Raw genomic sequence first — 13,072 nt, 5'->3', positions numbered from 1 at the left:
AGTAAGCAACTTAATTTTGCAAATAGACACTCCTCCATGGTATGAGATTGATGGAAGGCACCCGAGGATTCGGTTAGCCATGGCTTGTGTAACCAAAGGTTGGGGGGAGTGTCACCCATAATAAAACTAAAGTACGTGTGTAAACAAAAGAGAAGATGGATGATCTACCTTGCTGGTGGAAATAACGACCTTCATGGGAGCCGCTCTTGAAAGTCTGGTTGGCGAGGTAGTTGGTGTACCCATTACCATTCGTTGACAACAACAAACACCTCCCAAAATAATTTTACTCCTGTTTAAAAAATGAAAAGCTCTAGCGCATGTTAATCCCTGCTTCCCTCTGCGAAGGGTCAATCTTTTACTTTTATGTTGACTCGCCATCCTTTCTTTGAGCACTTTCTTGAGAGCACAACTGTCATTCTTAGTATAATATGCTTGTCCCAAAATATGATTGACAGTGGTATAACTTTGATGCTTTTATCTTTGACAATCTCTATTTCTAGTCTTTCTATGAACTTCAGAGGTGCCTGAGCATTTATGTTTTGCTGTTCAAATACGGGCAAGCGAGATACCACTTTATCATATCCTTTTATGAACATTGCAATCCTGCTGATAGACATGATTCATGATGCTTATTATTAATTTGTTGGTACCTTTCCATGATTGACATAGCTATTGGATGATCTTATTTGCATGTATCTTATTATGAATTGCCTAAGTACTTGTCCATGTCATGAGAATATTTACATCATATGAACAAATGTGTTCGTGAAAGTTCTTTTATCGCACTCAGTTGTTAACTAAATTGCTTGAGGACAAACAATAAGCTAAGCTTGGGGGGAGTTGATACGTCCAAAACGTATCTACTTTCCCGAACACTTTTGCTATTGTTTTGCCTCTAATTTGTGTATTTTGGATACAACTAACACGGACTAATGCTGTTTTCAGCAGAATTGCTCTGGTGTCTCGTTTTTGTGCAGAATTCAACTTTCAGGAAAATCCTCGGAATTTATGTCGAAGGGCCTATTTTTCCAGAAGAATCACGGAGCCAGAAGGGCAGGCCTGGGGGAGGCCCAGGCCCCCCAGACACTAGGCCGGCGCGGCCTGTAGGGGGGCGCGCCGCCCTAGCGTGTGGGCGCCTCGGCCAGCCTCTGACGCCCCCCTCTGGACTACTTAAGGGTTTCGATCTAAAAACATGAGGAGGGAGGTCGAAGTCGCCAGAAACCATCCAGTACGCCGCCACCGTCGTGAAACTCCGTCTCGGGACCAGAAACTCCGTTCTGGCACTCCACCGGGACGGGGAAGTGGAGGATATCATCGCCATCATCATCATCGACGCCTCTCCATCGACCAGCAATGTTTCCCCCATCCATGTGTGAGTAATTTCCCCGCTGTAGGCTGAAGGGGATGGTAGGGATTGGATGAGATTGGTCATGTAATAGCATAAGATTGTTAGGGCATAGTGCCTAGTGTCCGTAATTGGTACTTTGATGATATTGTTGCAACTTGTTATGCTTAATGCTTGTCACTAGGGCCCGAGTGCCATGATCTCATATCTGAACATGTTATTGTTTCATGATGATATGCATTGTTTTATGATCTTACCTGCAAACTGTATACACATGTCGCTGTCCGGAACCCGAGGCCCCAAAGTGACAGAAATTGGGACAACCGGAGGGGAAGGCAGTGATGTGAGGATCACATGTGTTCACGGAGTGTTAATGCTTTGCTCCGGTACTTTATTAAAAGGAGTACCTTAATTTCCAGTAGATTCCCTAGAGGCCCGGCTGCCACCGGCTGGTAGGAAAAAAGATGTTATGCAAGTTTCTCATTGTGAGCACGTACGACTATATATGGAACACATGCCTATGGATTGCTTAGTACTTGGACACCGTTTTATTATTATCTGCAAATGCCCTGCTTTGATTGTTACATGAGTTTCTCTCATCCATGCAACGCCCGTCATCCATCCCTGTGCCTACAATATTTTAATTCCGCTGTTTACTATAATCACTACTGCTGTCTTTGTTACTCTGCAGCTGTTATTTCACTACTGCTACTGCTATAAACTGTTACTACTGATAAACTCTTGCGAGTAAGTCTGTTTCCAGGTGCAGCTGAATTGACAACTCCGCTGTTAAGGCTTTCAAGTATTCTTTGGCTCCCCTTGTGTCGAATCAATAAATTGGGTTTTACTTCCCGCGAAGACTGTTGCGATCCCCTATACTTGTAGGTCATCAAGTACATACGGGCAAAGGACGGCCTCATCCTCTCTCTTTGCCCGGAACGGGAACTGCGTTTGCGTGCGGAGCGGAGGGGTGCATCCTACTGTAAATGCAAAGGAGAAGGAGAGAGAGAGATAGACACGACAGGAGCCCGGCGAGTAAAAAGGAACCGCTTTTTCTACCCACCACCATTGCTCCAAATGTGTCTACTTCATGTTGAATCGCATCAAATTTTGGTAGTACTAGCTACCTGCCATGTCTTTGATTAATTGTTCAGTTCCGTTTATTCCTCTATATATCTTTGTTGTAACTTTGGGGATTCCAACTACTACTAGTAAAAGGCGAAATCAAATGCATTTTATGTGAGTGATTGCGTATCCTCATCGTGTAAATGCACCTGCAGTTTCTCATCATGTACGTAACTACTCACTCTTAATATATGCCATCTTCCCATGAACTTTCTGCATGCACATAGGGCATTTAAGTCCATTTAACCATCTCCCTCGCGCCGCTCCCCTTGCTGCACCGCAGTATTTTTTCTCCTTTCACTTCTTCTTTACCCTTGCGCTCTCTGTGTTCTCCTTCCGCAGAAAAAGCTTCCTGCCTCACGCATCTCGCATCCTTTTCCATGGCACCCAAGAAGGGCAGTGGCAGCGTCCGCGAGCTTTCCAAGAGGGAGAAGGAGAAGCCCAGCGGCAGCGGTCGCGAGCTTTCCAAGAGGGAGAGGGAGGACACGCAAATGAGGCTCGCGCACGCCTTCTTTCCCCCTTGGATCACTTGCTGACCATTAAGCCTTCGATGATCTTTTTAAAATGTTTCCTAGCAAAACTGTTGGATCACTTTTGTCTCGCAGCGGGAGTGCAATGTGCCGAATCCGAAATGTCAATGTCAACCAGTGACTTGTTAACATGAGTGCAACGTTTTGTTTAAGATATTTCTGGGTATAGCATCTAGCAAAAAGTGAAGTAATTTATATCAAACATTTTTACTTAATTTATTACTTATACAAAATCAAATATGAGTACTAATTTTTTGTTTCTTATAGCTGGCATAATTAGCCACATCACGGCGACACCAAATTTTAAGGTACAATGTTCTAGTTTTACAAGTCCTTATCTTCGCAGATACACCACAGTGTAACAACAACTTTTTAAGTTATGTTTTTAATTTTTGTTTCTATCGAGTCATTGCTAAGAAAACTTTTTGTTGAGGTAAATTCCTTGGATTTAAGAAAGTAGTACTACATCAAAATCATATTTTTTTACTCGGTTAGTATATATGTGACATACACTATTTTATTTATATAGTATGTTCTTAGCAATTTAGACTCTTCGAATAACATGGTATTGGAAGACTAGAGCACACATATCTAACAAATATCACAATAGAGTCTAGAGGATATCTTATTAATCTTAGTTAAATATGAAGAGAAAATGTATAGTATCTTTTTCGAACTCTGTCGGAGTTTTGATTCCTGATCATAGATTTGTATATAGGTGAGGTGAGGGACTTGTGACCATAATTCGATGATGAAATATACGGAGAGTACATGTTCATCCCCGTTCGACCCCGGAAATAGATCGCGGGACGAACTCATTGTCTGCATCAAAATCTGGAACACCGAGAACAGAGCATGCATGCGCGAAAAGAGTGAAAACAGGTCCTGGGAGAGTTTGGACTTTTTACGTCCCGCGGCTTCCCGCCCTTCCTCCTCCGCTCCCTCCTCCACATCAAGAAACCAACCAACCTGTCGCGACGATGCCGTCGCCGCTGACGCACCTCCGGGACCGCGAGTTCTACTCGCCGCCGTCCGAGCCCCACGCCGACCGCTTCATCCCCACCCGGGCCCTCGTGGACCTCGACCTCGCCCGGGACTCCCTCCTCCACGCGCGCCGCCAAGATCCGCCCACCACCTCGCCCGGCGCCGGCAGGGTACGTATCCGTTCGCCTTTCTCGCCCCCACCTTCATCCCGGTGGTGGCGCCGTCCCTCGTAGGCGTGCTGTTCGTCGATTTGCTTGCCTGCCTGCTCCCCCGCAATCCACTGACCGTGGCGGCGGCGGCCGTTCTTGCGCGTGCGTGCGTTGCAGGAACAATACAGGAGGTGGCTGCGAGCTGCAGGGGGCGACGGGAAGCCGTTCCGGATGCTGCCCTTCAGGAGCCCTCGCGGCTGCGACGCCTGCGCCGCCGGAGCCTGCGCCTCGTCGACGGCATTCTCGAGGAGGCCAACGAGCTCGGTACCACTGTACCAGCCTGGCGCGCTGCCGCCGCATCCCAAGGTACGAAAACCCATCCATCATCTCGTTCCTAGATTACGCCTGCGTGATTTCGTTTCAACCCCTTTCTGTGGTTCTTGGCTTCTTGCGCATTTCAACCCCTGTTTTTTTCCTCTACTGTTATCTACTGATTTCGATTCAAACACGTGAAGATCATCGCAATGCGAGCGTTAGGACGAGCAGCATTGGTTTGGTCATCGTGGAATAGTCACATTCTATTAGAATGAAATTAGTGTGTTCTTGTACCTGACCTGAATCTTTTCTTCATGGTTTTCCTTCAGTTGACCATACATGGTGAAGCAGGAAAATAAAGATGTGATGTTAGAAGAGTACAACTCTGGTATGCTTTAACCGGATTCCGATCCAGTTTATCCATGATAAGATAATAATAATTTACATATATTCATAGACTGGCTTAATGGGTTCTCTCTTTCACTGAATGTGCCATATATGAGCAGTAGGAGGCAGAGTGTAAACGTTGCTGAAGTGACAAAATTCTCTTGTAGATCATAAGTGATGAAATTCTGCAAGCGTTTTCTCCACCTTTTTTGCTTCCTTGACAGATGCAATGTGGAGGGATCATTTCCCAAATGTACCTGAATTAAATTCTCCTGTAGACTGTAGTACCCAGTAAAAGTATTAGATGCACCAGGGATGGCTGATGGACTGGGGGAAGGAGAACATGCTGGCAATGTCCCTCGCTTCTGATGTATATCTGAAGATGGAGCACGGCGAGTCAGTGGAAAATCGTCAATGATGCAACATACATATATAGGCAGCACGCCCCCCACGAGCGTTCTCTTGGTCTTGCGATGGCAAAAGGCTAGCTGTTGGGTGTGCAGACTCCAAGATTGAAGTCTGGGGTATCCATGCGATGCATCGGGTATAAGAATTTCCCATAATCCTCTTAATTCCAATGTTTATTTTTTGCAAAGATTTTGTAATGTGAGTCGCTTTAGTAGTTTTCCGTGTAACATGATTACGTGAACCACAATTCAAGAAAAAATCACTTGCTTGCTTGAGATTTTTCTACTTTTAGATTTTGACCAGATTTTAGAAAGAGTGAATGAAAATGGTAGTACCAAATGGACATCATGCTCTGGTACCATGCGCTTGCAGATAAGAACCTTTGAAGGCCACACTGCCAGAGTGGGAAGCCTCTCTTGGAATGGCAACATTCTGACATCAGGAAGCCGTGACAAATATATAATCAGCTACGATGGTACGAATTCCTCCCTTTGCTCGGGTACTAAATTAAATCTTTAGTTTGGCAATTTGGCTTCTTTTGGCCAGAGTATGCTGCATTACCTTCATTATTGGATGCAGACAGCGACTATACTTTATCTTGAACCCTGCATTAATATGTTCAATGTAAAAGACAACAATACTTCTCCTTTTTTGTCTCATGAATATGTTTTCTTGTGTAACTTCAGTCAGAGCTGGCTTGGGTGTGTACCATCTTAAAGGACACATCTCTGAGATCGATGTGCGGTATGAGATGGTATCCAGATGGAACGCGGCTCGCCAGCGGTGCTAACGACGATGTTGTTTATGTGTGGCATTCCTTAAACATGGGACCGACTAGGTTCCTTCACATATTAGCTGAGCACACTGCAGCACTGAGAGCCCTCGCCTGGTGTCCTTCCTAATCAAGTAGGCTTGCTTTTGGCGGCGGAACTGCTGATCGATGCATCAAAATCTGGAACACCGAGAATGGAGCTTGCGCGAAAACCATAAAAACGGGTTCTCAGTTAATGCGTCTAGCAATTTTCTTACGGTTCAATATGCGTCTGGCAATCTTCTTACTGCATGTATCAGCAGTGTGGAGGTTTATAGCGTGAGAAAAGTGTGAGAGAGCACGTGGTGCGCTCTGCGCCCCCTCACATTTTTTGACTTTCTCTTTTTTATATCTCTCAGATTATGTACTACTTTGATTTGATTTTTTTGCGAGTCACTAAAAATAACAAATGGAATAGGAAAAACATAGTTTGTAATTTTTTTGTGCAATTTCAAATTATTTAAAATTCAAAATAAATTCTTGAAATATATATATACACAATGAAATAAAAAATTCAAAATATTTTTCTCATGTTTCAATTGTTATGTTTAAGTGGTCTGTAAATTATTTTGTTCAAACAATGTGTGGTGTGAGAGATACAAAAATGAGAAATTGTTTGAGAGGGGAATAAAAAGAATTTGCACGAATCTTAATGCAGTATACACGGTATGGATACGGATGCTCACCAAACACCTGCTCCAATCCCTTATAGTGTACATTGATGCTCACTGGAAGGTCTGCGGATTGGAGTGGAACCGGCACGAGAACGAGACCGTGAGCGCTCATGGTTATAGCAATAACGAGCTAAGCGTGTGGTCCTACCCTTCCATGGAGAAAGTTGCAGATATAAACTATCACAAAAAGAGAGTTCTTGAGCTCAGACAGGTAGTAAGCTGAATAAGGAACATACTTTGACTTGGCCGGAGATGCTACCCTCGCCACTGAAGATCCTACTGTTTTCTGCAGGGTCCTGATGGTTCGACAGTCGCATCGGCTTTGGCAGACCAAACGCTGTGCTTACGGAAACTTTCTTCTTCAAAGAAGGTTGTCGACGGCAGTGTTCTGTCACTCAAGTCTCAAGAGGCTGCAAATTAAATGATAGAGTAGCACGAAGGGGTGGGGGTCTGGGGGAAATATTCGGCAACGAAGACACTTCAAAGGGTTCTGGAATATTGGCAGTACGAAGCTTGGCAAGTTGGTCTTTCTTGTTGATTATCAGCAGGAAAAGAAGCTTAAACTTTTTCTTGCTCAAAAACAACTTCACGTCTTGACACTTACTGTACATAAAATGTTCTTTCAGTGTCCAGTATGCGTAGTGGTTCCATTCATTCATTTGTAAGCAAGGAAAACAATAACATATACATGTAATTACCCTGTAAGTGTGACATTTTTCGATAAAGGGAATATATCAATATAAAAAAGATACCAATTACACCCAGCCTCTGCAACAACGCACCACCCTAATGACACTACGGATACACACAACCAAAAAAAAAAAAACTAAGAAACAAAAGTTCCGCTACAGTTTCTCGGGCCTAACAACAACAATACATCCACCGCCAAGACAACACCTGAAATACAGCCTCTCCAAAAACGACGCCTCCAAGAAGGGAACAATGCTCTAACACCGTCGTCGCCCGATCAACGATCTTAGGTTTTCACCCTGAAGATAGTCCCCGCTCTCAAAACAATGCCTCCAACAAGGTCATTGCCAGGCACAACCAGTTAAGGCTAGACCTTGGGTTTTCACCCTGAAAGGTAGGACTCTGAACTTCACCTGTGTTATCGCCCTCACTTTCATACCGTTGATATGAAGCCCGGAACACCAAGCAAGTCCCTCAACAGCGCGGAGACTTGAACCTCCCTTAGCTAGTTCTCCCCTCCGGCCTTCATGAACTTCTCTTCTTCCGACTTTCATCATGGATCCATAGTCACTTGATGTTAACACGGAAAAAGAGCTTCGCGCCGCTCCCTTCAGAACCAATCGGTCGGAATAAAAGCATGGGTGCGCACGACCGAATACCACCGATCCAGCAAACTCCAGGCAAAAAGCACTGTTACATTCGCCGGTGGAGCCTTCCGGAACTCAACACTCCGGCCAGATCACGAGTCCAGGCCTCCGGTAGGTCTTCCTCTTCACGCAAGAGAGACCCTAGGACCACCGCCTTTATTCAGGTCGGACCCCCACGTCGGCGACCATCCCGGGCTGGCCACTCCAACCCTCCACCGGCGACACCGTCGCCGGCTTCCATGCTTCTCCATCTCGCCGCCGGAACGCGGTGATAGATAGATAGATCCACCACCACCAACCGCAGGCCGACCCTCTCCGTCGAAGAAGGGGACCACCTCCACCGTCGTACCCAAGGCTGCTGCCCCGGGCGGCCTCGTGTCGCGGGTGAAGCCCGAGATCGCCTCCACTCACCGACGAGAGGCGGGGGGAGGGGGGATTGGCGCAGGCCATGGGCCTGGCCGCCGCCCACCACCAGCCCCTGCCGGAGTGCTGTGGAGAGCCGACGGGAGGAGGGAGACCGCAGCGCAGGCCGCCGCCCATCCCATCCGCGCCGGCCGGTCCACCAGGGGAGAGCCGACGGGAGAAGGGGGCGTAGCGCAGGCTGCCGCCGCCCATCCCATCCGTGCCTGTCGGTCAGCCATGCGTCGAGGAGGGGAGATCCGGCCGCCGTCCACCACGCATCGACAAGGAATGGCTCCCGCCGCCGCCACGCCCCGTGGGTCTTTGCCCCGGCGGCGGCGGTTAGGACTGGGAGGGTGGGGTGCGGGAGAACTCAAGATTTGTTAGGGCAAAAAGAATGAAACCCTCTCTAAGTGTGACATGTCTGTAAAGCCTGGATCTGGATAGAAAGAGGAATACAAGCCTGTGTAGGTGCAACTTGCTGACACCATCTGTAAGAACACTCAAGCATCACGACACAGAGTATTTCTGGATTCTTGTTTCCATTGAACAGTTAAAACACCTTGCGGATGATCATTGCACATGAAGGATAGGGTGGATGACTAAACTCCATGCTTATGGAAACTTTGCCCTTCAAAGAAGGTTACCGATGATGATGACGGTGTTGTGTCACTCAAGAGGATGCAAATTAGATGACACAGCAACCTGAAGGGGTGGGATGTGTATTCGGCAACGAAAACACTTCAAAGTGTTCTGAATATTGCCAGTGTGAAGCTTGGCAATTTGGTCTTTCATGTTGATTATCAGCAGTAAGAGAAGCTGAAAGTTTTAATTGCTCAAAACCATCTCCACATCTCGCCACTTACTGTTAATTTTACATACCAAGTTCTTCCAGTGTTCAGAAAGCATAATATAGTTGCATTCATTTGTGAATAAGAAAAATTAACCTACTGTCTGTAGTTGTCTTGTAAGCATATCATGCTTGTAAAGCCTGTATAGAAAGAACAGTAAACGCCTGTAATTGTGTAACATGCTGATAACTTTTTCCCGCAAACAAGAACGAATGATGATGACATTTGTAAGAACAGTACTCAAGCAACATGTCACAACTAATTTTTGGATTCTCTTGTTTCTATTGAACACTTCACAAATAATAATCTTATTCAGCCTGCATGATCATCACTGTATCAGTATTCTCATTTTCTTTTGACATTCGATCCCATCTAGGAAATGTGACATTTGTACACATGTAACATGACTCGCTTTCTTCCGATCTGAATATTACAAAAGGCAAAAACTTGTGTATACAACTATGGTACTATCTATTTGTTCATTTACTGAGAACGAACAGCACACTCAGATGCAGCATTGGGTCCCCCGTCCTGCTCAGCTCCCATCATGACTCTTCCTTCGCCTCCCTGTCAATTGGCAACTCTCTGATAAGTTCCGGTTCTGAAAAACACATGTTCGTTCAATCAGGATATATAATAGTTTCATATACACTACAAGAGAGTGGATCATGTTACTTATGCTGTTCACTCTGATTTACAGCATATCCATCCAAGTCACTCATACTGTACTATTACATGTACTATTGCAGTTACTTATGTATGCCAGAATTAGCACCATGAACGTGCATAGGTGGGTGTCTTACCATTAGAGCCTCTGTTCCATAGTACCTCGGAGTCAATTGTGGTGAGATTTTGATCATCAAGCCTCTTCCATGTCTTGATAGACTTCACTCCTTGCCACTCACCGCTCTCTGTCTTCTCAAGCTGCACAGACACCACCCTTGCTCTCCTTGACCACCCTGCCTTCCCATACGCATGGTAACCGAACCCACCAGAGTAGCACAGCTGAATGCCAGTGAGCTTCCCACAGAAATCATTTACGTGATCATGTCCTATAAAGGCAGCCTTCACATCTCCAGCTTCCACCATGGTGGTAAAAAAGCCGGAGTTGATCCATGGTGAGCTGATACCCTCCTGCTTTACTCCGGTGAAACTGGATGCCGTAAAGCTGTTGAACTCCGGCAATGGGATGTGGAAGTAAGCAAGACTCGGTGCTGGTTCCTTCTGTGTGGGCTGTTCACTGGTATATTTTTTCTGCATTTTATTAGAAGTTCTATTATTCTAGCATAAGAAAATATGTCCATAGATAGAAACCAAAATGTGCCTATCGTACAGGAATTAGTGTCATCACCTAACATTTGGGTAGTTCTATTTTCCTACATATAATCCGAGTCAGCAAAGCATTTAGAAACACCACATGGGACATGTTGTAATAAGCCAAAAAAAAAGCAGAACTTAGATACCACTACTTCTGGGAAGCGAACTATGGCACCAGCAGACTCATATATCATCTATTTTGAATTAGCATGAATTTCCGGACTCGCGATTTCAAAAAAATCAGCGATTGCAAATATGTGGCAAGCATGTGTTACTTTCAAGTTTCAGTTAGTTTGCTTAACTCAGTTGAGTGTTTCGCCAGAGCATCGTTCCTACATTGAGAAAGATGGCCCAAAGAGAAAAGCAACAATAAATTCGCAAGCAAAGATGGTATAAATCATTCACCTGGAGATTTGCAGAGGTTTGCCGGAACCAAGCTTGCTGTGAATCCTTGATCCAACCATAACCGGGGATCCACCATACGGTAGAGTAGTCACCACTGTCAAGGAAATAAAGGTTGAGCACAGATTTGTTAGCCAGCAGGGTTCCTTCAACCCCACTAACTTCCAGATTGTAATTTCCGTAGCCATCGATCTCTACTCCTTCTGGATTGAAGCATGAAAGGGTGTTCTTCATTCCTACAAGGTGGCGCATCACACCTTCTCGCGACAGCGTGCCCTCCTGGTCATGGTTACCGAGGATAGCAGCCCAAGGGAGTTTCATGGCAATGGCTGGAGCAATCGCCGCATCCATCGAGCTGGCCGCGTCGGTTGAGTCCGCGCCGAAAATGTTATCACCTGCCCAGGGAACACCGAAGATAAAACTTTACTGCCCTGGTCCGATTTAAAGCAAATGTATCAATGCACAATCACCATGTCTGACTGCAAATGTGCTGTCCAACAATTTTACGTTTCCAATGGTAGCACAGTCTAAAAACAAGTTCATCAGAATGCTGTTTTTGTCCAGCACAGTTGTGTGCGCGCATATGCATGTCAGTGTTTCTAAAAAAAAATAAGTTTGTTAAAATTGCAGCATTGGTAATATTTGCAAGGTTGCCCGTAAAACAACACGACGAAAACAAGAACAGTATCCTAGGCATGACAAGCATGTCCTACTTCTTTGTCCTGGGGCCTAGACCTTGACAATTAGTTTCCTTCTCGATTTTAAAGTTTGTATTTTCTTATATTAGATAGAGCATAGAGGTTTTCTTTACGAATTATGCGGTCCATTCTAAGTAAGCTCGATGAGTCACTGCATTAGGTAATAATTTTGGTACTTTCTTAATTTACATGTGAAATGGTACTTGGGATCTCTTAAGTGCTTTTTTCTTACAACGTAACCATAGGGAAAAATCCCTACGGTCTAGATTTTCTATTTATTTATAAACCAGGGAGACCTCGCAAGTGCTTTCGGCAAGCAAAATGTCTGTAGAGTAGTAGATGAATATTATATGTGGATTTGAGATTCAGTTGCTCCATTCTGCAAGAAGCACTTAATTTTTGTAGACAATTTCCCCCCATATTGCCATCTTTTGGACCAATGGATGAACTCAACTGGGGCTTTATTGATTGAGTGATTGGGCGTGACCAGAATCACCCAACCCGGTCTGAAGAACGAGCTGCACTGAAAGTGTAGAAACAATCTGAGGGGAAGTGTAGAAACCAATGCCTGCCATTTCATTTCTAAACAGTTTAATTGGAAATTGGGAGAATTGGTGACATCGACTAATCATTAGACACTAGTTAGTCAATAACAGAGCAGGGAGAAGATGGGCGGGGACGGGATGAAGAAGGGGTGTCGGACCTGTGAATACGACGAGGTCAGGGTCCTCGGCGCGGAGGACGCGGTAGAGGAAGGCGGTGGTGTTGAGGTCGGAGCAGCTGCGCTGCTGCGCCGGGAGGACGTCCTCGCACGGGGTGCTCGGGCCGTCCCCGTAGTGCATGTCCGCCACCTGCAGCACCTTGAACGTCCCGCCCTCCCGCCGGAACCGCAGGCCGCCGTCAGCATCGCCGTTCACCGGCGCCGCCGCGAGGAAGAGGAGGAGGAGGAGGACCAGCGGCGACAGAGAGCACCGGATGCCGAGGCGGGCCATGGTCGACGATGAGGGTTCGGGCTTTGGAGTTTGGAGTGGAGCGAGAAATCCAAATCCGGGCCTCCGGGGTGACGGCTGTGGTGGTTTATAGTTGGATCATCCAACTTGGATGATTTGGCTTGTGTGTGACTGCGTGCCAGTTCACTTGCGGGATCGGTGAAGCGGCGGGAATGGCGACAAGGCAGGGGCGGCGAATCGACGGCGATATGGAGGATCCCGGCCGGCGACTTTTCTTTTATATGGTCCGGCATGCCGGGGAATATTCAGCTGGGATACCGTGCGTCCGTGCGTGCGTCGAATGCGTTGGTTGCGCGCGCGAGGGACGGATCGACTGTGAAAAATAAAGGA

At 46.1% G+C, this 13,072-nt stretch overlaps 1 protein-coding gene across 2 annotated transcripts; it reads right to left on the bottom strand.

Annotated features, from left to right (window-relative positions):
• Positions 1–9,567: 9,567 nt before the first annotated feature.
• LOC127302600 (probable inactive purple acid phosphatase 29) lies at positions 9,568–12,997 on the bottom strand. 2 transcript variants are annotated; one of them, XM_051333096.2, is made up of 4 exons: positions 12,436–12,997; positions 11,038–11,429; positions 10,119–10,569; positions 9,568–9,882 (listed from the first exon to the last, which is right to left on the bottom strand). In XM_051333096.2, exons 1-4 carry the CDS (start codon positions 12,722–12,724, stop codon positions 9,851–9,853), a joined length of 1,164 nt encoding a protein of 387 aa, XP_051189056.1. In that variant the 5' UTR covers positions 12,725–12,997; the 3' UTR covers positions 9,568–9,850. The 2 variants fall into 2 exon arrangements, with proteins under 2 accessions (XP_051189056.1, XP_051189055.1); XM_051333095.2 differs by having other exon boundaries at positions 9,568–9,916; positions 12,436–12,995.
• Between the last annotated feature and the right edge of the window lie 75 nt (positions 12,998–13,072).

Source organism: Lolium perenne, chromosome 5, assembly GCF_019359855.2.
Source record: "Lolium perenne isolate Kyuss_39 chromosome 5, Kyuss_2.0, whole genome shotgun sequence".
NCBI classification, from domain to species: domain Eukaryota; kingdom Viridiplantae; phylum Streptophyta; class Magnoliopsida; order Poales; family Poaceae; genus Lolium; species Lolium perenne.
Note: the sequence above shows the minus strand (reverse complement) of the source record. Positions and strands in the feature narration are given on the sequence as shown.

What these genes read in the sequence shown, in the direction of transcription:
- LOC127302600 (XM_051333095.2), bottom strand. Translation starts at nt 12,724, where the DNA reads ATGGCCCGCCTCGGCATCCGGTGCTCTCTGTCGCCGCTGGTCCTCCTC. An exon ending in TGACCTCGTCGTATTCACAG is followed by an intron (nt 11,430 to 12,435) that starts GTCCGACACCCC and finishes TTCCCTGGGCAG; the next exon opens with GTGATAACATTTTCGGCGCG. An exon ending in ATGGAACAGAGGCTCTAATG is followed by an intron (nt 9,917 to 10,118) that starts GTAAGACACCCA and finishes TGTGTTTTTCAG; the next exon opens with AACCGGAACTTATCAGAGAG.